Source organism: Patella vulgata, chromosome 5 (genome assembly GCF_932274485.2).
Source record: "Patella vulgata chromosome 5, xgPatVulg1.2, whole genome shotgun sequence".
NCBI classification, from domain to species: Eukaryota; Metazoa; Mollusca; class Gastropoda; family Patellidae; genus Patella; species Patella vulgata.
This window is the reverse complement of record NC_065883.2, coordinates 7767622-7794491: the sequence shown is the minus strand read 5'-3', so window position 1 is coordinate 7794491 and position 26870 is coordinate 7767622. Positions and strand designations below refer to the sequence as shown.

At 37.6% G+C, this 26870-nt stretch overlaps 2 protein-coding genes across 2 annotated transcripts; one reads left to right on the top strand and one right to left on the bottom strand.

The window, feature by feature from the left end:
• Nucleotides 1–496: 496 nt before the first annotated feature.
• LOC126820927 (coiled-coil domain-containing protein 146) lies at nt 497–6537 on the bottom strand. Its single transcript, XM_050549112.2, has 2 exons — nt 6456–6537; nt 497–5298 (listed from the first exon to the last, which is right to left on the bottom strand). The coding sequence occupies exon 2, from the start codon at nt 5257–5259 to the stop codon at nt 2395–2397; it is 2865 nt and encodes a 954-aa protein (XP_050405069.2). The 5' UTR covers nt 5260–5298; nt 6456–6537; the 3' UTR covers nt 497–2394.
• Nucleotides 6538–6583: 46 nt separating this feature from the next.
• LOC126820937 (deoxyribonuclease-1) lies at nt 6584–26297 on the top strand. Its single transcript, XM_050549152.2, has 10 exons — nt 6584–6755; nt 17192–17322; nt 17995–18083; nt 18887–18973; nt 19578–19690; nt 20388–20500; nt 22240–22394; nt 23101–23197; nt 23400–23451; nt 24295–26297. Exons 1-10 carry the CDS (start codon nt 6752–6754, stop codon nt 24714–24716), a joined length of 1263 nt encoding a protein of 420 aa, XP_050405109.1. The 5' UTR covers nt 6584–6751; the 3' UTR covers nt 24717–26297.
• The last annotated feature ends 573 nt before the right edge of the window (nt 26298–26870 follow it).

The window sequence follows — 26870 nt, the reverse complement described above, 5'->3', positions numbered from 1 at the left end:
AGAGTCTTGATTATCCATTTTGACATTAAATCATCCATCACAAAATGTATTCAAATCCAGTAAATATTGCAGACAAGCAATGACATCGAGGATTGATTATGGTCTTGTCATGTTAATTAATGTCTAATTAATAGTTCATATAACATTTCAGGCCTAAAGATAGACCTGTAATAGGCAGATTTAGTTCTTGCATAATGTATGTTTAAACTATTCTAATAAAACAGGAATAATAGACAGTATAACAGATTCAGATATATATAGAACAAAATATACTAAATTTTACAGATTGTTGATTTTAAAATGGGACAATATTTTACTATTCAATACTGATCACTAATACTGAACATCTGATCACAGAAAATTACAATATACAATTACTTAAAGATCGTTGTTAATTAAATACATGGATGTGTAAATACTAATAGTATATCACAATTAAATCAAATACATTTATAATCAAAATATCTTATAAAATAAGTTATTAAGAGATGCGACAGTAGGACATTCAGACAGTAATATTTTATGTAATAAATGGATTATTCAGATTGTGATATTTTAGAGAGAAATCATTAAATAACAGATGGGCAAATAGGTTATTAAGATTGTAATATTTTATGTAATAAGTTATTATTAGATGGAACAATACGATATTGAGATAGTAATATTTCATACAACAAGTTATTAACAGATGGGAACAGGTTGTTCAGATTGTAATATTTTATACAATAAGTCATTTACAGATGGGAGAATACCTGTAGGTTGTTTAAATTGTAATATTTAATACAATAAGTTATTAATTTACAAGATGGGACTTTCAGTTATTCAAATTCAAATATCATATTTAACTGTTTTATAACAGAAAAAAGCTATTAATAGATGGAATTGTAGCCCTGAGTTCGAATTCCTAAAACCAGTATACAACCCTATCCAACTTACATGTTCAGAACTGTAAGCTTTGTTCAAAAAGGTTGTGTTCTTTAATTTTGAAAACCAGGCCCCCCGAGTTCACAAAGCATTCTCAGGCTTAAGAATTTACTCAACTTCAATCACTGCTTTATAAGAAATATCTTTGATCCAGAAACACAAAACTTTGCACATAGTTTCTTATTGATGTATTTGATACATTAAAACAACAAAAGTTTTATAATGGGTTATGTCTTAGTTAAAATAAGGCGAACAATTTTGGGTAAATTCTTAACTTAAGTCTGAGAATGCTTTGTGAACTCAGGGGCCAATCTCCAGATCAGTTTCTGTAACGATTACATCAGTACTTGAGATAATGCACATGACAAGAGCCATACTTATTGAATAAGAGATTCAGGATACTCACTCAGGTTGTAATAGTCAAATAAACTCAAGTACACGGAATGTAAACAGATAGCAATACATATTTAACATATTATATTCTACACTTTGTAACTGAGGGACTATATTTAGTTTAATGTTGTAGCATGCAGTACAATGTAGTAAAGGATGTAATTTAAAAAAAAGAGAGAGAGAGAGAGAGAGAGAGAGAGAGAGAGAGAGATTACCCACTCTACACAAACTAGGTCATTTCGGGACTAACATATGGTTCAATTTTATTTCAATAATTTGCTTGCACGTAGGCATCTTTAGCAGTGGGAGGAAACCGGAGGACCCACAAAAAACCCACACGTTTGGACAAGCCGCCCTACTCCTTTTCAGGTACATCTGGGGCATCAAAACCATGTCAATTGACTCAATGGCAGACCTAATGATACAATGCGCATGCACTAACCATCCATGTAATCAAAAGTCAAACAAAGATTATGGGACTGCATAATTATGTATCACAAAATATTAAACCTTTGGTCTTTATATAAGAAGGGAAATAACTCTTAAAAATTCACAGAGATCATTCACAGGCCTCAGTAATAAAATAATTTTGGCAGGATAATAAATAGATTAGAAATCATTAATAATAAGTACACTTAAAAAAACATTAATTTTAAATTAAAGAAGTTCAGTTTCGATAAATATCCTCAAAATAATTAAAACATTACCAATTATCAACACACCACCATTAAATTCTAATTTTCCACAACGCTTGAACGGTTTGCACAAAAAATAATTGTTCACAATTTACAACTTTCATCTTATATTTTAATGTTTTCTTTCACCTAGATCGACATGTAGTGAAAATTGGAAAAATTACTTTTTCGCATTCTATAGTTTACGAAAAAGTCTGAAAATTGTTTTTGATAGTTTGCAAAAAAAAAAAAGGTTCACAATTTACAACTTCCATCTCATATTTTGATGTTTTCTTTTGACATGCAGTGAAAATTGGAAAATAGCTTTTTCACTTTCTGTAGTTTACGAAAAAAAGTCTGAAAATTGTTTTGATAGTTCTTTTTGAATGAATCACAAAATGGTTCATATTTCAATGGGTTTAGGAATCGGTTTACGAATATGTCTCATTGATGAACCTGGTTCAACAGGTTTAAAAGGAGCATGAGAACCGTAAGGTCGGGGTATGGGAAGATCGGCATCATCATCGGGGATGTAAGCGTTGGGTCGGGGATCAGCCGTCGTGTACAGACCTCCTGCGATTTTATATTGTTCCCCTTCTTCTTCCATCATCAATCGTTCTTCTTTGTCCAACGATCTTCGCTCCTGGTCTCGTAAAAATCTCACCCATTCGTTTTCGATCTCATCAGACGGTGGTTCTCCTTTCTCCATTCTAATATAACATTGTTCTAATTCGACTTCATTCTCTTTCAAATGTTGCTGGAGTCTCATCGAGTTGGCTTGATTCATCGACAGCTCGGAAACCAGCGCCATCATTTTTCTAGTCGTGTCTTTGATGCGACTTTGGACCAAGTTCACATTTTTCGCCAAAGATAATGTGTCTTCTTTTCCACTCTCCGCTTTTCCTTTAATTCTATTGACTATTCTGTTAGTTTGATCATAAATCAACGCCTTTTCTAACAACTGCTCCTCGGCTTCCGCCAGTCGTAATTCTAGTTCTTCAATCTTGGCTTGCATCTCTGGAGGGGAAGGATCGTTCCCGTCAATATATCGAACCCGTTTATCATTGTTGGGATTCTCCAGATTCTTCTCCAGGGACAGCAGATGATCTTGAACCTTCTGTAATTCGATCTGCAGATTAACGAGCTCTTGACCCAAAGTTCGTTTTTCTGGCACCGTCTTGGACATCAACCCAACACCACGTTTCTCTTCCGTTATTTTCATTTTCAAGAAACGGATCTCTTCTTCTCGAGCTTTCAACTCCACTTCACCATTCCTGATCATCTGATCCTGTATGTTCACCTTTTCGTAAAAGATGCAGACTTCTTCGTCGCGTTCGATTAACTTCAACCCTCGTTCGTTACGATTTTGCACGGCCACTTCGTAACGTTTTCGTAACCTGACCATCTGTTCCTCGGCCTGATTAATCATCAAGTTCAGTTTCATAATGTCCATTTTCTGTTGATCTTTTGTGTCGCGCATATCCTCGTGAATGCGCTGCTGCTTAGCGAACTCATTCCTCTGACTGTCTCTCTCAACTATGCTGGCCATGTGCTTTAATTTACTCTTCTGTAACATACGATCCTTCTCCATCACGCTCGTCCGCAAAATTTCAATTTCATTTTGTAGAATTTTTATCTTTTCTTTCATTTCTGCTGCCTTCTGGGTACTGGTCTGAATAAGATTAACGCATTTATTTCTCTCGTTTTTAATCACATCGTAAGATTTGGCAAAGTCTTTCAGCTTTTGTTGCATTTCCTGGTATTTTTTCTGATGGTCCTGAATCTGTAATTGTTTTGTTTTTAAATCTTCAAAGGCCCGATGATATCGCGTTTCTGCTCTCATGAAATCTCGTGCCTTCTGTTCTCTTTCGTCTGCTTTGATGGCAGCTAGACGGGTCAACTCCACCACTTCGATCCTCAAGTCACTCTGTTCGTACAAGAGATTTTGTTCTTCCTGGGCACTGGCTTCCAGCTTCACATGTTCAACAGCTGTCAGTGATTTCTCTTGGGCAAGGGCACGCTTGTTTTGTTCGACTTCCTTCTGTAACTCTTTCTTCTTCTTTAAGTTCGTCCCGTCATCTTTAGGCATGGTGTCTGCTTGTGATTTCAATTTATCGTAAATCATTTTGGTGTGATTTAATGTCTCCTCGGAAACCTTCAGTTGATTTTCGGCTTTCTTTAAATTTTTCAAATCTCTATCCTTTTCCCGTAATCTTCTGGCGTGAATATCGTGTTGGTTTTTCTTCTCCAACTGAATATGCCGAAGGTTCATTTCAACGGATGCCTTATCCCCCATTAAAACAGCCTCCCTCTCCTTCGACAAACTACATTCTCTATTGCTCGAGTCCAGTTCTTGTTCTTTGTTGTGAAATAAGGCCTGATTACGATCAAGTTCCTTGTCAATCTCCAGTTTTTCATTTGTCAACTCTTTCCTTTTATTTTCTAGCATTTCTTTCGCCTCCTTCAGGTTGTTGAATTCTTCCTCATATTCGGCCCCTTTTTTCCCAACCTCATTTTTCTGACGAGTCAATTTATCGGATTCTTTCATGATAGAACCAGGGATAGTTTGAATCTGAACGAGTTCACCCTTTAATTTCTCCATCTCATCATTCAGTTTTTCATATTCTTTCTTTTCCGTGACCATTTGACGATTCGCTGTATCCAAATCTTCGCGTAAGTTTTTGGATTCATTTTGGCGCTGGGCGATTTCCTTTCTCATGTCATCGCAAGCGGTTTGCAGTTCTTTGATTTTTTTCTCAACTTCTCCTTGTTTTGGCAGACGGCTATATTCCCTTTCCACAAGTTTCTTTTCTTCTTGTAGACATTCTATTTTATATTCCATTTGATATTGTCTTTCTTCCGTTTGGGCCAACTCGTTTGTGTATTTTAAATACTGTTCGCGTAATTTTGTAACTTCGGTGTTCTCACTTTCGGGAAAGTTGTCTCCCTTTTCTAATTCTATTCGATTCTGTTCCAGGACTGAGTTATATTCTTTGGCATCTTGTAATAAGTTGGATTCGTTGGTTCTGGCTACTTTTAACAAATCGTGAAGTTCTGTGTATTTAGATTTCAACCATGCTACTTTAGTACCAGTCAGCTTTCCCTGTTGGAATAATTCATCGAGGCGCTGAAACGCAGGACTAGCTGAAACCTCGACTTGATTTTCTTCAGCCCTAACTACCAGTGGTGCAACAGCGGAAATAGGAGCTTCATATTCCTCTGGGTTGATAGCCAACTCGTCCATCTCTCCTTCGTCACCGCTCGACATCTTGGTATTTTAAGTGGTGTCGTCGGTGGCTGATTGTATCTGGAAGTAGACAAATATTTTACAAAAATGAAAAGAAATTGAAATGGGTTTCCTCCACCAAAGAAATGAAATGGGGTTTAATGTTTTACTGTTCTGCTCCGACAGAGCTAATAAAGACGGACATATTATGTGACCCGCTCCCACAACTTCATTTTGTAATACGGGCACAAAAACATAAACTGTTGCTTTCTTGTTGCCGTGAATGAACCAAACTCTATTCCAGATGATACGACAAATTCAGAAAAAATTGTATTTTGGGAAATTGAAATTGAAATGGGTTTCCTCCACCAAAGAAATGAAATGGGGTTTAATGTCTGACTGTTCTGCTCCGACAGAGCTATTAAAAACGGACATATTATGTGACCCGCTCCCACAACTTCATTTTGTAATACAGGCACAAAAACATAAACTGTTGCTTTCTTGTTGCCGTGAATGAACCAAACTCTATTCCAGATGATACGACAAATTCAGAAAAAATTGTATTTTGGGAAAGCTCAGGTTGTGGATTAATCAATATGCTGCCAGCTCTATTTTTATAAAAATGACCAAGTGCCTGGTTTTGTGGGAGCGGGTCACATATGCCATACAGTGTGCTGTGAGGGAAATTTTGTCTGGGCAGTGGCACTATGACCTACTCTTATATATCAAATTCCAACTGCCAAGGGATCTGTTACGTGCATGCCAATGCATACGGGTCCTTGGTTTTCTGTCCCATCCTAACGACTAGCCAGCTGTCTTTGTCAGGCCAGCTTTGTCCTACACAATAATACTGACAAAATAGTCAAATAAAATTGAAATATACAGTTACAGTTTAGACTTAATTAGTTTTTTATTGTCTGATCTTTCCGAGTCCTGTCGCTCCCCGCCTTGCCATAAACACAATCTCAAATTACAATGTCAATCACTCAATACTGAATACGGTAAACAATTTATCTAAGTTCCCCTGGCAGTGGCACTGCCTGGTCTGGTGTGTTTCAACTCAGACAACTGATTCAATCAATGTGATTGGGAGTGTGAGTTACTTTTATTATTGACAATCATAACATTCTGGTTACCGAACGCCAGTCCTTTTCTTTTAAAAATCCAAATAGACTAATGATGGTAATAAAATACGGAATAATCAATTTCTTAGATAATAAAATAAATGTTAAACAAACCTGTTTAGAATAAGTAAATAAATAAATTTTAACGAAAAGGTGTTTCCACCATGTTTATGGTTACTACCAAACTTTTACTGCTGCCCTCTAACGGAGATGAGATAACTCTGAGCATAGTCCCGATTAACCCGCTTGCTAATAGATAGTGCGATCAGCCACCCGCTCGTTGTGAAAGGAATTTTATAGAGCGTGTCGGCTATAAATAACCGATGCACTGAAGCAACTATTGAAGGTTGACGATTATGAATTAGAAATTTGAAAACTTTACAAGGTATACGAGGAGCTTTGTACACCAAATGGGTAAGGCGAAATTCACTTTATAAATCACACCTGTTTAAACTTCAATGTAACAAGGCCCATTATTAAATTATTAATATTTCCTGGTTATTATGGTTACAGAGAAAGTACTTCGGGTTTGTTGTTATTTATTATTTATAGATATGTGCGTGGATCAATGTCTGCTCCACATATTCAAAAGGGTATCCATAATTCTAGAGACAGAGTGTAAAGTTGAAAAGTACAGATCGACTAGGTTATATTAAAGATAGCTACAGTATATTATAGCTTGCAATAATTAGGCCTACCAATGTTTTGATTACCGACGATAGATGATGTATATATAATATATCAGTTAAATCTATATTATGAATTTTATCGATAGAGTGTTCCAGTGAGCATGGCGCGCTGGCTCTACACTGACTAGTTAGAACGTTACTCCGGATTTCCAGTCAGGTTTCCAATAGTGCGGGATGGAAGGTCTGGTAAGAGAAATGCGCGTAGTCGTTCGGGTCGTGCGTAAAATCGACGTGCACGTAAAAGAACACTTCACAGTTGCGAGAAGAGAGAATGTTGCTGTCCGGGCAAATTTTCACTCTTGTATGTTCGTCTTCAATAGCCCGGATGGCGTCTGTGGTGAAGACAGTGAAAATGTTCATGGACGGACAACCAATTAAGGTGCACCTTTGTACATTCTGGCGTGCACGTAAAAGACCCCCTGGCAGTTAGAATTTGAAGAAGAGTAGTCGAAAAGGCTGCTGTCTGGGCAAAATTCTACCACGTAAGCACGTGGACACGTAACCAATGAAACGAAAATGACCACTTGTTAGTCTGAGAATAACCAACGTATTGTGTTGACGACATAACAATATTATTATCCAGTCTCCAAACTGCCTGTCAAACCTTAGGGGCTTTCTCTTGGTCCCCTGGTTTCCGCACAGCTAAAGATCCTTACACTCAACCGAATTATTGAAATAAAATTGAACCGTATGTTAGTCCCGAAATTTTGAAATTTGTGCCAAATGAACGTTAAACCCCATTTCTCTCTCTCTCCTCTAAACTAGTCAATTATACAATCTTTATAAATTCCGCTTGATATCCCATGTTCAGCATGTGCAAGGGATAGGTCCTGTAATTTGGTTAGATCTATTTGATAAGGTCAACTTCAAGTTTGGTCAAAGGTCACGAGAAGTAAACAGGGCTAGCGCTAATCCCAACCCTAACTCTAACCTTGGACCTAGCGCTAATGCTTACCCTAACCCTAACCTACAATCTCGCCAACTATCACGTGCTTTAACCTTATTTACATGTCAGCGACCTTGACGAAAATTGAGTTTTCCATAACAAATAGATTTCGCCCAGTAATATTACTAGTCACGTAACATCATTGGTACGGATTATAAAATGCACATACCTTGAATACCTAGGAAATACTAACCCTAAATATAAAATCATGTCAAAGTTCATGAAGGGGGCAGACGCGTAAATATGGGAGTGGAGGGAGGGGGAGACAGGGGAAAAAAATAGTCGGTCTCAAAATAAGTGCAGTCACTACAGTCGGTCTCAAAAGTATGCATCGGCGACTAAATGAATAAATGAGGTAAACAAACAATGCTAAAATAATTTATGTATATTTACCACAACAATATATAGAAATGAATTGAAAATGAAATGAAATTGGGTTTAACGTCCTACTGTTTTGCTCCGATACTGGGCTAATGAAGACGGGCATACGCCATACAGTGTGCTATGAGGGAAATTTTGCCCGGGCAGCGGCACTATCGCCTACTCTTATATCGAATTCCAACTGCCAAGGGATCTTTACGTGCATTCTAATGTATACACGGGACCTCGGTTTTTCGTCTCATCCGAAAGACTAGACAGCTGTCCTTGTCAGGCCCTCCGTTCTGCCTGACAAGGGGAAACCACGTCGGAAAATCTGGATGAACTTTCTCGGCCAATGCAGGGATCGAACACCCGACCTCCAGGCTAGCGAGCCAGCATCTTACCCACCTAGCCGCCGTGGCTCCAACAATATATAGAAGATATAGATCCATGTAAATGATGTAATTATTATCACTTTCAGAAGTCACAGATTCACAGTACTTTTTACGTTCTTGCAAAATTCTTAATAACATGAATTCCCACTGAATCCCCCCCCCCCCCCCCCAAGCCAGGAAATGACATTTCAGGGACTCTTAATTAAAATATTTCTCAGGGGAGCATGCCCTTGAACACCCATAGAAAGCTCGCACCTGCGGTGTTCGGCTCGTGACTGGGTCACTGGTATTCGATTTAGAGCGGGGGCTAAGTGAAAGGGGTGCAATATCATGCGAATTCATATAGAACTATTAAAAATAAAAAAATCCTTAAGAGCTAATTGCATTCTGTTGTAGATTGCACGATAGAATTCTCATAATTATTACATAAAATGAAATGTGGTAAAACGTCCTATTTATCAACATCTCTCGGGCTCATGAATACGAACTTATCAATAAAGCTTTGCAGTATATTGGTCGTCCTTACTTTAACACTAGATGTTTCTATCCGTGATGCTCTGTTTAAACTGATGAACAGACAGGTGTTGGAGTTTGAAACTAGATAATTTTATCACAATCCCTGCATTCACCGGTCAAATACACATATTTATTACCTCAGTGTACCTTTATATCAAATTTAAAAGCGCAAATTTGAGTTTAAAGCCGAGAATCAGATTGAGCGCGTGGAATATCTTTTTCAACCATCCGTTAAATTATGGACTATGGAATGAAATGGAGTTTAACGTCCTGCGTTTCTTCACCAACTGGGCTAATGAAGACGGGAATACGCCATACATTGTGCAACACTGATCAGCAGTGAATTTTCGCTAGGCCGCAACTTAATGAGCCAGAAATATTAACTTTTTTCCTAAGACAAATTAAATTCTAAAACATTTTTTTTATGTATTGGAAAAATAAATAAGGGCGTTTGACGTATTTGTAGGTAAAAATTATTTCCTATTTAGTGTAAATGGGTATTAAAATGACTAAAAGGCAGCATTCCGCCCGAAGCAGTAACGTCTTATGTAAACAATGCACGCGCCATTCAGCCAATGATTGACGCCGCGTGCTGTGACGGCACGTGTTAAGGCCGTCATCTTTGACACAGATATTACTAGACTCGTAATTCTCTGTGAAACAGATTGACATTGTGCTTTGAGTGAAATTTTGCCCCGACAGTGGCGTATCCACTTTCTCTTCATCGAATCAAGGGATCTTTAACGTGCACGCCAACGTGTACACTTGTTGTCCGGGTCCCAACCGAAAGACCAGACCGGAAAATTCCGAGACATCTTTTAGACGAACACTGGGATCGAATCTAAGACGTGTAAGGTTAGGACACGTGATGGTTGGCGAGATTGTAGGTTAGGGCTAGGGAAAGTATTGAGTCTAGGTCTAGGCCCTGTTTACATCTCGTGACCTTTGACCAAACTTGAAGTTGACCTTATCAAATAGACCTAAAGGGGCCCATACACGTTCAATAATTCCGTCAATATTATTGACTCAATATATTGACTCAATAATATTGAACGTGTGTGGGCTATATTGATGTAAAATATTGTCAATAACCATCATTGCGCCAATATATTGACGGATCAAAACCATTTTGATGTTTATTGATGGTTAATTAAAGGAGCTAAATCGCTAACATTTGGGACCTAGAAATTAAAACAAGTGGGTCGCAACTCATATAATACTGTAACATGAATATATATAAACTGATTTACATTCAATCGTTTCCGATTTTACTCTAATTTCAAATCAGTTATGTTCCGTGAAATAAGCCAGCAGTCTCAATCGAATGCAAATTCCCAGCGTCTGGTTATTACAGTCTACATACGCCGTTTGGTTTGGTGCAATATGTCTAGCCTCGTTCCTCGAGTCTCTTGCTAGAACTGGGGCTGAAACGCATTATGGTACACGATTCGTGTACCAATGGTAAAATATTTATTTTGTCTTAAATATTGGATATCAGAAGCCCATCTTTTTCCGGTAAGATTACAGCATCAATGTTGTTTTAAATTGACAAATAATTCGTGTTTTCAATGTTGAAGATTTTGGATGATATTGAGTTAGAGACTTAGCTACTTTAATATATTGACGGACGGTCAATTTATTGAATGACAATATTGATCGTGTGTGGAGAGTCTGTCAATAATTGCGTCAATATTTTCATTCCATCGTCAACCTTGGAAGAGTAAACATAGCATCCATTTTGAAAAATGACCAAAAAATGATGAAATTATTGATGGAAATATTGAATCGTGTGTGGGCAATTCCCGTCAATATTATTGAGTCAATATATTGGGTCAATAATACTGACGGAATTATTGAACGTGTATATGGGCCCCTTAACCCTCAGCTATTGGTAGGGTGGCCCATGCACCTACAGAAATACAGTCAACCGCTGATAGTTCGAGACTACCGCTGAAGCGTGCACATTCGCCGTGGCGAGGCCAACTTTCTGACAGTATGATACTATAAATAGCCATGGCACGTGCAATTCTCTACAAATCTATCAACTATTACAGCCGTAAAAAATTTATTGTTGACGATTTTGAATAGCAGTAAAATTAAGCTTCTTGGTTATTACAGCAGATTTAGAAATTACGTTCGTTTCATTTTTTAAATCGCTTAATCATTAACTGTACCGTTCAGAGCGGCATCTTTTGGTTTAGTACAAATAATATCTCTGAAGCACTCCGGTTAGACAGGAACATGATACTAGCAGTAGTTTCATTTTACTTTTACAAGCTTCTTAAAACAATTGTTGAGCTAGCTAACGTGCTCATTTCTAAATTCAATTTCTTGTTCTAGCTTTCTGTTATGTTTCGTAAAAAAGTAGTCTTGATTATCCCGACCTGTCAATCAGCCCTTGAATGGTCGATAGACTGGTTAAGCGAGACTAATTTCAAAACAAGGGCACGTAACCTATCTTTTACTCAAGAGTGTCTGGATGTTATGGACGACACATGGAACCAGTTTTCAGTCTATTATTTATAGATGATTAATGGTCATAGCTTATTAAGTACAACATGATCGTTTATTTAGTGACTATAATTGTGTGAAACTGATTTGAGGCTTGGCATATATATAAATATTGTGGCGAAATTGTCGAGATATATGGAGATATTTATTTATGGTAGGTCACCCTACTATTGGGATTTTTAAAATGCGAAAACATTCGAACAACTCAGGAAGAGTGAAATATCGAGCCTTCAGAGCTCATGAATCTGTTTTTAATTATAAGTCAGTTTAAAATATCTCGAAAAATCATTACTGGCTAAATATTCTTTCGTTGAAATGTGATACAGTTACATCCTAATAATCTCTACGCGTACTGTAACTAACATTATAAGTATACATGACGTTAGTTATTAATCCTATGAACGACACAGGGGGTAAATATTAAGATTACACACTTCCCCCATACGTGGCTATCGCTCGAAAACTAAATATGGCTAGCTGTATACTTCTCCGCGGGTATAAGAGTGCCTCTTATGTTCAGAATGCGCACTTCCTTCACACGTACAGCGTGAGAAAATTACTTAACTCTACAGCGGTCTATTTCAGCCACTTCGCAAGCGACACACGACACAAATGACATGGTTTAACGTCCGACCGGGCTAATGAAGACGGGAACACGCCTTACAGTGTGCTATGAGGAGAATTATGCCAGGGCTGCGGCAATTCCAACTGCCAAGGGGTCTTTTACGTACACGCCAATGTGTACACGGGACCTCGGTTTTTCGTCCCATCCGAACGACTAGACAGCTGTCCTTGTCAGACACTCCGCCCTGCATCACTGACAAGGGGAAACCACGCTGGAAAAGACACAAGACACAAATAACGAGAATATTTAATGGATTAAATAAATAATTTAATTATCTTTAAATGGTTTTTGTGGGGGGTTGGATGGCTGAATGGTTAGCGTGCGCGCGCTGTATCATAAAGTCTGTCATTGAGTCGACTGGCGTGGTTTCGAATCCCCGGTTGTACGTGGCAAGGAGTAGGGTCGCCTGTCCAACCTCGTGGGTTTTCTCCGGGTCCTCCGGTTTCCTCCCACTGCTAAAGACCCCTACGCGCAAGCGAATTATGTAAATAAAATTAAACCATATGTTAGTCCCGAAATGACCTAGTTTGTGTCGAGTGGACGTTAAACCTCATTTCTCTCTCTCTCTCTCTTAAATGGTTTTTAAAGTAAAAACCTTCTAATATTACCATGATCACATTGTTTTTCTTTGCAATCACTTCGTTTCGCTGTCAATGTCTGATAGATCGCATTTGTAGAACAAAATACCAAAAAAATATTTGCCCACTTTCCGGCATTCTTTAGTTACAGCGACCCGAGACGATTAATTGCTTATTGCATCACCGCCCTCGCTTCTATCTTTATGTGCGATTTGAATTGTGCTAAACACTATTTGAAATGAGTCGAGGGGTTCAATGATTAAGGTGTTGGCTCGCTGACATGGAACAGTGTCTAAACCGTTCGAATGGAACGGGAAATCTAGGTCGCTAATACACTTTGGCGCACAACTAACTAACGTTTGACAGTCGGAATACGAAATAGGAGTAGGCCGTACACAAGGGCGTGGATTTGTCATAACTTTGGGGGGGGGGGGACGGACGAACCCTGGAACCTTTCATTACCAAACCAAAATAATAAACACGAACAGTTTACCTCGACGAAAGCTGTAACTAGGGGTAATATGATGACGATATGGTAAAATTGACTACCTACAATTAAGGAGGAAGAGATCGTGAAGATCAGTAACTGTGGTAAGACCCAAGGCCGTGGTTAGATAGCCTTCAGAACGGGACATTCATGTGGTTAGCGCTAATCCCAACCCTAGCCCCAACCCTGGACCTAGCTCTAACGCTTACCTTAACCATAACCCACAATCTCACCAACAACCATGTGCCCTAACCTTATTTACATCTCGGCGACCTTGACAAAAATTGAGTTGGCCTTAACAAATAGATCTAGACGTCATTAGCTCGGATAGGCTAGAAATGTAGGACGTTAAGCGCCATTTCATTAAAAATAAACATTTCCTATACTAAAATAAACATCATATTCAAGAAAGAGTCTAGAGACCTCACAACTTTCCTTAACAAAATAGAATGAAATGGGGTTTAACGTCTGCCTTTGTTGCCTCGACAACACGTTTTCCTCGTCTCGCATTCGAGAGAGAGAGAGGGAGAGAGAAATGGGGTTTAACGTCCACTCGACACAAACTAGGACATTTCGGGACTAACATATGGTTTAATTTTATTTCAATAATTCGCTTGCGCGTAGGGGTCTTTAGCAGTGGGAGTAAACAGGAGGACCCGGAGAAAACCAACGAGGTTGGACAGGCGAGCCTAATCCTTGTCACGTACAACCGGGGATTCGAAACCACGGCAGTTGACTCAATGACAGACCTTATGATACAGCACGCACGTGCTAACCATTCGGCCATCCAACCCCCCACTCGCATTCGAACTACAACAGTGAAGGGTTCAATTACGTGCATGCACCATATATACTGGATTTGGGTTCGTCGTCCAATCCGAACGACTGTGCGCGTCTCCTCTCCAGGCTCTCCGTCCTGCAACACTGTTAAAGCGAAACCACGCTGTAAATAACCAAAGAGAAAAAAATTAATTATACATTACCTTTCAAAATAAACCGTTCTTTCCGTCTAATAGATATCGCTTATAACTGAGCTCACCGGATAATATAACTGAGCTCACAGGTTATTATAATTGAGCTCACAGGTTAATATATCTGAGCTCACCGGTTAATATAATTGTCTATCAAGTGCACTGTCTTTGGTTATAACTATTACCAAATAAATTTCTCTAAATATATCACGTGTTCTCTACGCCAGAGTTAATAAACCCGACCGACTACTGTAATAGAACTAACACCAAATAAACTTTCAGGATTTCAAATTTCTCCATAAATATCACGTGTTCTCTACGTCAGACTGTTTCCCAGACCAAAAGATCTATTAAAAACACAATTACAGAAAATCAGTTTTTGTTTAATCGAAGGCCGTGATTTTTTTTATAGATTCAGTAAATAATAGATATGTATGGAAAATATTTAATGAAAGTTTGTTTGAGTTGGAAGTACGGATTAATCTTAAACGGAACTTATTTGTAATATATTATAGATGAACAGGCAATAACGGGAAATGAATTACTCTTTTAATTTGAACAAAAGAACTCGATTTAATTGAACTATTTATTTGTGTCTGTTGGAAAATACCAATGTTTGTAAGCCACCTGACAGGTTGCACTTTAAAGGAGCATTATGGGAGATTATCTGAAGAGCTGGCATTGCCTGACTATAACAGTTAAAAACTGGATAATGTAAAGGGAATATGCTGAAAATTTCAAATTGCTCCACTCTGAACCGAGGTATTAGTGATTGAATTTTAGGTCTAGCCTCGATCACCATTACTACAGTCGGTACGATGAAAAAAAAAACCACAGTCTCGATTATCCAGTTTTTTTTATTTAATCACGAATGAGCGTTGAGCAGCAGATCCGATTCAAATTCAGTAAATATCGCAGGCTCAGGGGCGGATTGGACCATCGGGCGGTCGGGCGATCGCCCGAAGGGCCGGTCGGACAAAAAATGAAAGAAAATAATTTTGTCCAATTCGTCTAAAAAACCTTTTTTCTGCTGAACATTATATGGGGGCGGGGGTATTGGACCGGCCATGGAGCGATGATGATCATGTTGTATGTGGCTGGTGGCTAACGGGCCGCCACGCCATCACTGGAGTCTGGAATGGGCTGGTATAATAGACTTCATGAATTTCACTTTCGTCACCCTGTACAATGTGTCACGTGGCCTTCCATCACGGGAGGAATCGCCTAGCGCTCCCAGCAACAAAAATGGGACATTTTTCAATGAAAATATTCCTACTTATTCAATATTCCTAACTGGTTAATCAAATGGACAACATTTTCTCAACTAGTCCCATTTTTTAACCAGTTAAATTATCTTGACTCTTGACGATACAATGATAATACGTTAATTAATAATATGACGATATGATAATTTCACAGGTTGATGGTTGTAAATTACTTGCAGGTAGGGGTTTTGGCCAAAATTAATCGATTTATGAGATATATTATTTGACAGAGATTATAATCAGATATGCCACCAAATCGCATATTTGGGGTTTATTTTTCAAAATTGTCCAGGGGGAGAGCCCTCGGACCCCCCGTCCAGGCTCCGCGGACAGTAAAAGGGGCCGCTCCGACAAGGGAGCCCGGGCCGATTCCCGGCCCCAATCCGCCCCTGCGCAGGCTAGCAATGACATCGAGGGGTGATTAAGGTCTTTTCGTGTTAATAAATGTCTAATTAATAGTTTATTTCAGACCTAAAGAAAGACCTGCAATTGGCAGATTTAGCTCTTGCATAATGTATGTTTAAACTACACATATCCGTTCAATACGTCTGATTTAATAGAAACTGGCAATATTTTAATCCTAAGAGAGCAGTGTATACGGTGCGATTTTTTTGTCGTACTGGAACAGAAATGAAATGAAATGGAGTTTAAAGTCCTATTTTTCTACTCTTATATCGAATTCCAAAGGTCAACGGCTGTTTTACGTGCACGCCAAATATGTACAAATGACCTCGGTTGTGACTCCCGTTTTCAAATGCCCAGTCGGAGCAAACAAGTAGGACGTTAAACCCCATATCATTTCATTTCACTGTATGGCGTATGCCCGTCTTCATTAGCCCAGTCGGAGCCGAACAGTAGTAGGCCGTTAAACCTCATTTCATTTCATTTTCATTTCATTTCATTTCTCATTCGAACGACTAGACAACTGTCCTTGTCAGGCCCCCCGTCCTGCAGCACTGACAAGGACAAACCGTGCCGGAAAGTCGATAGGAACTTTCTCGGCCAATACCGGGAGGAAACCCGAGACCTGGCTAGACTCTTACCCACTAAGCCACCGGTTCGATCCCATTGCGTCCGTTCCATCCAAACCGTCTGCCCTGCATCACCGTCAGACCGTCTGCCCTGCACCACTGTCAGACACTCTGTCCTGCACTGCTGTCAAGGGGGACCAGACTAGAAAATCGCTTCCGATAAACTTTCTACATTCAATTAGTGTTTTGTGGCCATGTTGTGGAATCAGACGATCTTTAGGGAGTGTCCATGAAAAGAACACCTAGGTGGAATTTTTATTACACTTAAAAAGTAGCGTTGTTGGAAGTGGTTCTAGAAGTGACGATGAAATGTCTTTGGAACTGTCAGTGGAAGTGTACACTTCAATTGCGTACGAGTAAAACTTATAATATTAGAAGTTTTAAAACTTGATATTTTTACAGAAGTGTTTTGTGAAATCCAGAGAATAAAACTTATATCATAATATTAGAAGTTTTAAAACTTGATATTTTTACAGAAGTGCAACTAGAAGAGCCGACATGTACGAACAGTATCGCGGCACCGCCTCTAACTATTGGTGCTTTCAATATTCAGATATTTGGGATAAGAAAAATGCGACAGAAAATTGTAACTGAAATATTGATGAAGGTAAGCCAATGTCTTTTTTTCTCTATATATTTTTGAACTAAAATGCTATTTAGATTTTTTTGATTTTTACAATTTTTTTTTGCAGCCGAGAACCCCCGAATGATTCAAAATATCGAATCTCACCGGGAAGAATCATAATGGTATATTACAAATGAAATAAAATGGGACCATTGTGCTCCTACAGGACCCATGCAGTGTGCCATGGGGTCATTTTTGCATGGATAGCGACCTTCCCACCCAGTGCCTACTCTTCCAACTACCGAATCTCCCATAATGTATCTTTAATATAGAGATACTACAATATTGTGTTAATATAGATACTACAATATTATGTTAATATAGATACGACAATATTATCTTCTATGTTTAATATAGATACTACAATATTATGTTAATATAGATACTACAATATTATCATCTGTAGTCAATATATATGCTACAATACTATGTTAATATAGATACTACAATATTATCTTCTGTAGTTAATACATACTACAATATTATCTTCTATATTTGATATACATACTACAATATTATATTCTATATTTAAATACTACAATATCATCTTCTGTAGTTGATATAGTTACTACAATATTATTATCTATATTTAATATAGATACAACAATATTATCTTTTATATTTACATACTACAATATTCTCTGTTTAATATAGATCATAACAAGGTATGACATATTGGTAATTCAAGAAATACGAGATCGTCATCAAACATCATTGGATAAACTACTGAATAATCTCAACACGTAAGATGTTTATTTATAAATTTGTATAAAATATCATTTATTAAAGAAAGATACATTATGTAAAATTTAGATAAAGAGCTAGCCATTCTTACTATAATAGTTCGAAAATAGATAATGTAAAATGAATAATTTGAAAATTCCATTCCAAGTACTCTATTGCGAGCGAAGATATTGGCCTTTGACGGTTTGACCAAGACGTGTGCAATAATTTCAACCACCGTACTGGTTGTTAGAAGCTCAGTCTCGCTCCTCCATTTTTAAATTAACTCAAAATATGGCTGAACTGTTCTAATCTATTTAATATCGGAGAAATCCGATGCCATTGAGAATTGATTATGGTCTGGATAAGTTAATTAATGTCTAATTAATAATTTAGAAAACATTTCAGGCCTAAGTAAAGACTTGCAAAGTGTATGTTTAAAGACGTGTTGTGGCTTTCAGCAAGAAAATAAATGTAGTTAATTTAATTTGTTATAATATATTGGTCTCACCGTTTCACATCCTTTCTACGGGATCTGGAGTGAAAATATGTCGGGACGATTGTTCGATCCCTATCAGGATTTTCCGGCGTGGTTTCCCTTTGTCAGTGCTGCATGGCGGTTTCGTGTACACATTGGCGTGCATGTAAAAGAACCCACAATAGTTGGAATTCGATATAGGAGTAGACCGTAGTGCCACTGACCGGTCAAAATGTTCCTCATAACACACTGTATGCGTATACCCGTCTTCATTAGCCCATTTGGAGCAGAACAATAGGACGTTAAACCCCATTTCATTTATTTAATGTTTTATAAATATTCTAGCGTAGATCCTTACAACCCGTATAAATATGAAGTGAGTGAACGATTGGGTAGAAAGGGCTGTAAAGAACAATACGCTTTCTTATACAGGTAGGTTAAATTATTTACCTTATACAGGTAGGCCACACCTATATATAGGTAGACCACATCCTTATAAAGGTATATCACACCCTTATACATGAAGGTCACGCTATTATACAGTTAGTTCACGACTTTATATCGGTAAGTTATACAGGTTGGTCACATTCTTATACAGGTGCATCACACCCTTATACAGGTGCATCACACCCTTATACAGGTGCATCACACGCTTATACAGTGTGTGAGTTAGTTGTATTTTACGTCCGCTTTCACCGAGGTGATATCGCAGACAACGCTTATACAGGTAAACCACACCCTTATATAGGTACGCCTCATCCTTATACAGATAGACCACACCCTTAGAAAAGTATGCCACACCCTTATACAGGTACGTCACACCCTTATACAGATAAAGCACACCGTTATATAGGTACCCCAAACCAATATGCAGATAGACCACACCCTTATCGAGATAGGCCACACTCTTATATAGGTAGGACATACCCTTACACAGGTAGGCCACACCCTTATACAGGAAGGCCGCATTCTCTACCTTAAAATGTACATTTAATTACTAAATGCCTATCACTTCATCTGGTGTTTATATTTATAGATGTAGAAAACTTCGTATAACTGATGTTTATCAGTACGATGATGGTGTCGACGATGGCACGGATGTCTTTGCACGGGAACCGTTTGCTGTTAGATTTGAGTGTCCAACAACAGGTATGGTATTTGTTTTATGCAAAGGTACCAAAAAAAGTTTGTAAGCTATGTGAATTCCTCAAAAGAAAAATGGTATCAGATGTTCTACACAGAGTAAACATACCCTGTGAATTCCTCAAGTGCAAAGTGGTATCAAATTTTCTAGAAACAGTAGGCATGGCCGTGAACAACATCCACTAGATTGAGTGATATTTGTATGTGTGTAATAAACTTTGTGAATTCCTCAAGTAAGATAGGGGTTGGGTTACCGAAGAAGGTCTGTCATTGAGTCAAGTCGCGTGGTTTCGATTCCCTACTTGTACGTGACAAGGAGTAGGATCGCCAGTCCAACCAATGTGTGTTTTCTACGGGTCCCCCGGTCTCTTTCTACTACGAGAAAATGAATTATTGAAATAGAATTGATCTATATGTTAATCCCGAAATGACCTAGTTGACGGGCAAACGTCATGCTGTTTGCTGAACTAAACTCAACTGAACTTTATTACAGGCTAAGCAAAGTGTCTGTTGTGGCCAAAAATCTGTATTTGTATTGATCCAACGAGTCATGGGGGTCATTAACATACACGCCAACGAATACAGAGTACATCTTGAATTTTATTTCCCATATGAACGCCTATCCCGAGGAACTATCGAACCCGACCCTTCTTGGTTAATGTGCCATCCCGATACTCACTGAACCACGTCTTTTTTTTTGCAGAGATAAAAGATTTTGCTATAATTGCTATTCATACGTCACCTAAAAATGCCGTGCGAGAGATCAGGGCATTACACACAGTTTATGAGAAAACCAAACATCACTGGGATCTCGAGGTATTAAACTTTTAAATATAATCTTTCAATTATATCTACATCATGGTATTAAATCTATTATCTTTCTATCATATCTACATTAAAACTATTATCTTCTAATCATATCTACATCATGGTATTAAAACTATTATCATCTTATCATATCTACATCATGGTATTAAAACTATTATCTTATCTATATCATGGTATTAAAACTATTATCTAATCATATCTAAATTATGGTATTAAAGGGGGATCACGTGGCTAAGTGGGTAAGACGCTGGCTCGCTAGCCTGGAGGTTGGGTGTTCGATCCCTGCATTGGCCGAGAAAGTTCATTCAGATTTTCCGGCGTGGTTTCCCCTTGTCAGCGATGCAAGATAGAGGGCCTGACAAGGACAGCTGTCTAGTGGGTCGGAGGGGACGAAAAAACGAGGTCCCGTGTACTCATTGGCGTGCACGTAAAAGATCCCTTGGCAGTTTGAATTCGATATAAGAGTAGGCCGTAGCGCCGCTGCCCGGGCAAAATTTCCCTCATAGCACACTGTATGGCGTATGCTCGTCTTCATTAGCCCAGGTTAGGAGCAGAACAGTAGGACGTTAAACCCCATTTCATTTCATTTCATTTCATGGTATTAAAAAAAACCTATTATCTATCAATCTTATCGACATCTTGGTATTAAAACTATTATCTAATCATTTTAGGGTATTATTATAGTGGAATAGTATAATAGTGGAATTATACTTCTATTTTAGGCTATTATTATAATGGAATAGTATAATAGTGGAATTATACTTCTATTTTAGGCTATTATTATAATGGAATAGTATAATAGTGGAATTATACTTCTATTTTAGGCTATTATTATAGTGGAATTATATTTCTATTTTTGTAGTTTTTAGGGTATTTTAGGATATTATTGTAGTGGAATTATATTTCTATTTTTAGGATATTATATTTCTATTTTTAGGATATTATTATAGTGGAATTTTATTTCTATTTTTAGGATATTATTATAGTAGAATTGTATTTCTATTTTTAGGATATTATTATAGTGGAATTATATTTCAATTTTTAAAATTTTTAGGGTATTTTAGGATATTATTGTAGTGGAATTATATTTCTATTTTTATGATATTATATTTCTATTTTTAGGATATTTTTATGGTGCAATTATATTTCTATTTTTAGGATATTATTATAGTGGAATTATATTTTTATTTTTAGGATATTATTATAGTGGAATTATATTTCTATTTTTAGGATATTATTATAGTGGAATTATATTTCTATTTTTAGGGTATATGATATTATTATAGTGGAATTATATTTTTATTTTTAGGATACTATTATAGTGGAATTATATTTCTATTTGTAGGATATTATTATAGTGGAATTATATTTCTATTTTTAGGGTATTATTATAGTGGAATTATATTTCTATTTTTAGGGTATTATTATAGTGGAAATATATTTCTATTTTTAGGATATTATTATAGTAGAATTATATTTCTATTTTTAGGATATTATATTTCTATTTTTAGGGTATTATTATAGTGGAATTTTATTTCTATTTTTAGGGTATTCTTATAGTGGAATTATATTTCTATTTGTAGGATATTATTATAATGGAATTATATTTCTATTTTTAGGATATTATTATAGTGGAATTATATTTCTATTTTTAGGGTATTATTATAGTGGAATTATATTTCTATTTTTAGTGTATTATTATAGTGGAATTTTATTTCTATTTGTAGGATATTATTATAGCCGGTGATTTCAATGCTGATGGCGATTACGTCAGGAAAGGAGACTGGGAGAAGATAACTCTAAGGAGTGATCGTCGTTTTTCCTGGTTGATAAACGATGACGTAGATACAACAGTTGGCAGTACAGACTGTGCCTATGACAGGTGCGTTAGTATATGAAATGAAATGGGGTTTAACATCCTACTTTTCTGTACCGACCAGGATAATGAAGACGGGCATATACTATGCAGTGTGTTATGCCTGACAAGTTTGCCTGGACAGCGTCGTATACTGGACCTCGGTTTTTCGTACCATCCGAACAACTAGACAGCTGCTCTTTACCAGCTGCCCCATACTGACAAAGGGAATCTGGACTAGAACTCTCGGTTGAATCTAAATTAGATTGCTATTTGTTTCGTTTATATTTCTGATGTTCACCATATTGGTTATATTGTGTCAAGGGGAAAGCGGGAGGATGGATGAATAGCCTAATATGTGCGCCTTAGTTCATAAGGCTTCATAAGTCCCGTCATTGGGTCAACTAGCAAGGTCTCAAATGCCAGCTTGTACTGACAACCTCGTGGGTTGTTTCTGAGTCCCCAATTTCCTCCCACTGTTAAAACCATACGTTAAGCCCGAAATGACCTAGTTTTTGTCGAGTGGACCTTAACCCCTATTTTTCTCTCATATATATACACGCACGTTGCAATTTTTTGGCATTAGCGTATATTTAGAATACCCATTAGTTCAGAAATATTTAATTTCGATATTATTACGAATGACGTCATATTTCGGAATGGGCAACACACCTGCAGTGCAAGTAGTATTCCAATTGCGTATTTTGAGACATGACTAATTTTGACGTTTCAGGTTTGTTGTTGCCGGGAAACAATTAACTAAAGCTGTCGTTCCTGGAAGTGCTAAAACTTTTGCCTTTGATGCGGCATATAACTTGACGAGAGACGAGGTAACTATATGTAATAAAATAATTTAATCTTTGAATGATATTTAGCGATTGAACATAATATAACACAACAACACAGTTCTATGGGTAACAATCACTATATTATACACACACGACGTTTCAACAAGACTTCGTTCCTCGTCCATAGAGCGTCCGTACTTGTTCATACCCGTGGACACTAATTCATTTTATTTGTATATTCAAGGCAGAAGATATCTCTGATCACTATCCTATAGAATTGAAGATTGCTGGATTAGGTAGGATTCGTCTTAACATACTTCTTCTTATTCTTAGGCTACCTGCACAATGAAATGATTCCCTTAACCAGCCTAGCAAAAATCGAAACGAACAACCTTCCTCCATATTTTTATCAAAGAATTGTAACATGATAAGATCATCGGTATGTTGGGGAGATAAGTAATTTATTGGGTTATCTCCCTTACACCTTAATTCGCATGTGCGTAGGGTCTTTAGCAGGAGGAATCCCATGAAGTTAGACAGGCGACCCAACTCCTTGTCACGTACAAACGGGGAATCGAAACCACGCCAGCGGACTCAATGACAGACCTTATGATACAACGCGCACGCGCTGTCCATTCGGCCACCCAACCGCCCTGTTGTCAGAGAACAAATAATACAGAGATTGACAATGATCATTATATGGTCTTTAAAACTTAGAGACCTGTATTTATGGAACTTGATTACCCAGACTCCTTCACTGTTACCATTTCTTTCATGAGTCGCAGCAACTCGGTGAGTAAGACGATGGCTCGCTTACCTGGAGGTTTCGTGTTCGATCCCTGGATTGTCAGTAGGACAAGATGGGGGACCTGGCAAGGGACTACGTATATTCCATCGGATGGAACGAAAAGCCTAGGTACTGTGTACAGTTGGCGTGTGCGTAAAAAATCACCCGGCAGTTGGAATTCGATGTAAGAGTAAGCCGGGCAAACTTTCCCTTATAGCACACTATATAGCATATGTCCGCCTTCATTAGTCCAGTCGAATCAGAAAAGCAGGACGTTTAACCCCCATATCATTTCCATTTGATTTCCATTTCCATTCGATTTCCATTTCCATTTGATTTCTATTTCTTTCAGCTGATAACAAACTGCAGCGATACCTCAAAAGTGAAATGTCGATCACCATCAACCAGAAGCAAGCGATACCACGTATATCCTCAATACGTTACATCTACAGAGCCTCTAAAAACAAAAGAGCGGGGTTTCAGACCACTGTTCTCCGTGAAGGCTACAGAATGTCTCAAGTTGTTGCTAAGCGACATAGAGTCTCGGACGTTGTGACGTGTATGAAACATTTTAGCCGATCATTTCCGGATGTGATCAAACCAGAGACAATATCAATCATAACGGCGTATATGAATTCAGCAGCGTTAAAGCAACCGCCGTACGTTTACGGTCTCGTAACACATGCCTGTAAACGGTCTTTTGATGTAACGGTCACCTGCCAGTTGAAAGCACCTCTATTATGTGACGTAACTATTACAAAGGCAATAAGTTAGAAATCGTAGTATTAAAAACCTTTTAAAGATACATTATGCAATCGGTAAATCTGTCTATTGCAGGCCACGAGTTCACAAAGCATTCTCAGACTTAAGCAAAGAATTTACTCAAAATTATTCGCTTTATTTGAACTAAAATATAGCCCTTTATAAAACTTTTGTCGTTTTAATGTATCAAATACATCAATAAGAAACTATGTGCAAGGTTTTGTATTTCTTGATCAAAGATATTTCTCATAAACAGTGATTGAAAGTTGGGTAAATTCTTAATTTAAGTCTGAGAATGCTTTGTGAAGTCGGGTCCTTGTCTTTTGTTCAGCTGCATTATGATTTACATGATCGTCGAGCCCATAATGAATAACTTAACATTTAATAATTTAACGTTTAAATTAATTTTCATTTTTTTGTTTATCATCGTAGCAATGGTACATGACAATCGAGACTAATTCAGCTATATCATATCAAAACTTCAAACATTCATAATTTCGCTCAGAATAAAGTAATTTGAATGAAATTTTCAATATATTCATTTTTCATTATCTATTTTTAAACTATTATAGCAAGTACGGCCAGTTCTTTTACCACATCTATTAACATCACAGTGGATCTCATGATGTGCTATATATGTTTGTTGGCTGTGGTGTCCGTATACTGCAGTGGTTCTCAACCTTTTTTTTACCAACAGCACACCTTGGAACACATGCAAACATAGCGGCACACCTGGCTTAATATATATGAAAAATATTTGAATTTTGCAAAAAAACAACAACACAGACTAGTCATAGACACATATAATGACTCAAACTAAATAAAGAAAAATACAGCTATGAACTTACTTTATTGCAAAGTGTTTCGAATTTCATCAGTCAAATAGCTGACTTCTTTAGTGAGACATTTTCTTAGTGTGCCGTTCAAAATGTCGCGGCACACTTAGGAAGGTCTTGTGGTACACCTCTGTGCAGCGGTACACTGGTTGAGAATCACTGGTATATTGTGTAAATGTTTGTGTGTTGTGCACCCCCCCCCCACTACATTTACTATTACATAGTGCACCTTTAACCTATTAGTTTTGTATTTTATGTCCTTAATAACCTGGGGGGTTGGATGGCTGAATGGTTAGTACCATAAAGTCTTTCATTGAGTCAACTGGCGTGGTTTCGATTCCCTGGTTGTACGTGACAAGGAGTAGGGTCGCCTGTCCAACCTCGTGGGTTTTCTCCGGGTCCTGCGGTTTCCTCCCACTGCTAACAACCCCTACGCACAAGCGAATTATTCAAAAAAACTAAACCATATGTTAGTCCCGAAATTATTGAAATAAAATTGAACCATATGTTAGTCCCGAAATGACCTAGTTTGTGTAGAGTGGACGTTAAACCCCAATTCTCTCTCTCTCTCCTTAATAACCTGTTTATCCTCTTTAATGTCGCCCATGTAAAGCGCAAATCGGGGATGGTGGATGGGGGAGGAGACATCCAACCCATGCCGATTTGTTTGTATACTTTATAGAAATCAAATTTAATTCTATCAACATTATTTTTAATGTTTTATTTTATTTTACAAATAAATAATTAGAACAAAGAAGATCTGATTTTGTAATTATTGAAACAAACGTTAAATCAGTAAAAAGTTGTAGAAGATATCAACTTGAGGACACTGGGCTTTCAATGTGATTAAAATACAGATCTATATGGCTACAGGACTCGCTTGCCAGCTACATTAAAATTGTGAAAGTTAAATCTCTAATATCAGTCAAAAATCGTTCAGTTCTCTTCGGTATTCACAAAGATACGACGAATTGAAAACTTCAAAATCTATGTCGCTGCCTATGTACACGGCTATCTCCATCTTTATTTGCCGTGAACCACATTGATGGGTCTGTTTTTAATCCGGATGAAGTAAAGCCGGGAGATTATCATCAAGCTTTGGTATTTTGGTTTTATAGGTAAGTCAATGGAGTAGCCCCCCTTGCATCATTGGTTGGAATATTCAACAAAATTGATCCTCCATTATTGACGTAAAACAGCAAGGAGGGAGAGAGAAATGGGTTTAACGTCCACTCGACACAAACTAGGTCATTTCGGGACTAACGTATGGTTTTAATTTTATTTCAATAATTCTCTTGACTCAATGACAGACTTTATGATATAGCGCGCG

Excerpts from the sequence above, each read along its gene's own strand:
- LOC126820927 (XM_050549112.2), bottom strand. The coding sequence starts at position 5,259 with ATGTCGAGCGGTGACGAAGGAGAGATGGACGAGTTGGCTATCAACCCA.
- LOC126820937 (XM_050549152.2), top strand. Across the intron at positions 18,974-19,577 it reads CAATACGCTTTCTTATACAG|ATGTAGAAAACTTCGTATAA; the intron begins GTAGGTTAAATT and ends TTATATTTATAG. Across the intron at positions 20,501-22,239 it reads AACATCACTGGGATCTCGAG|GATATTATTATAGCCGGTGA; the intron begins GTATTAAACTTT and ends TTCTATTTGTAG.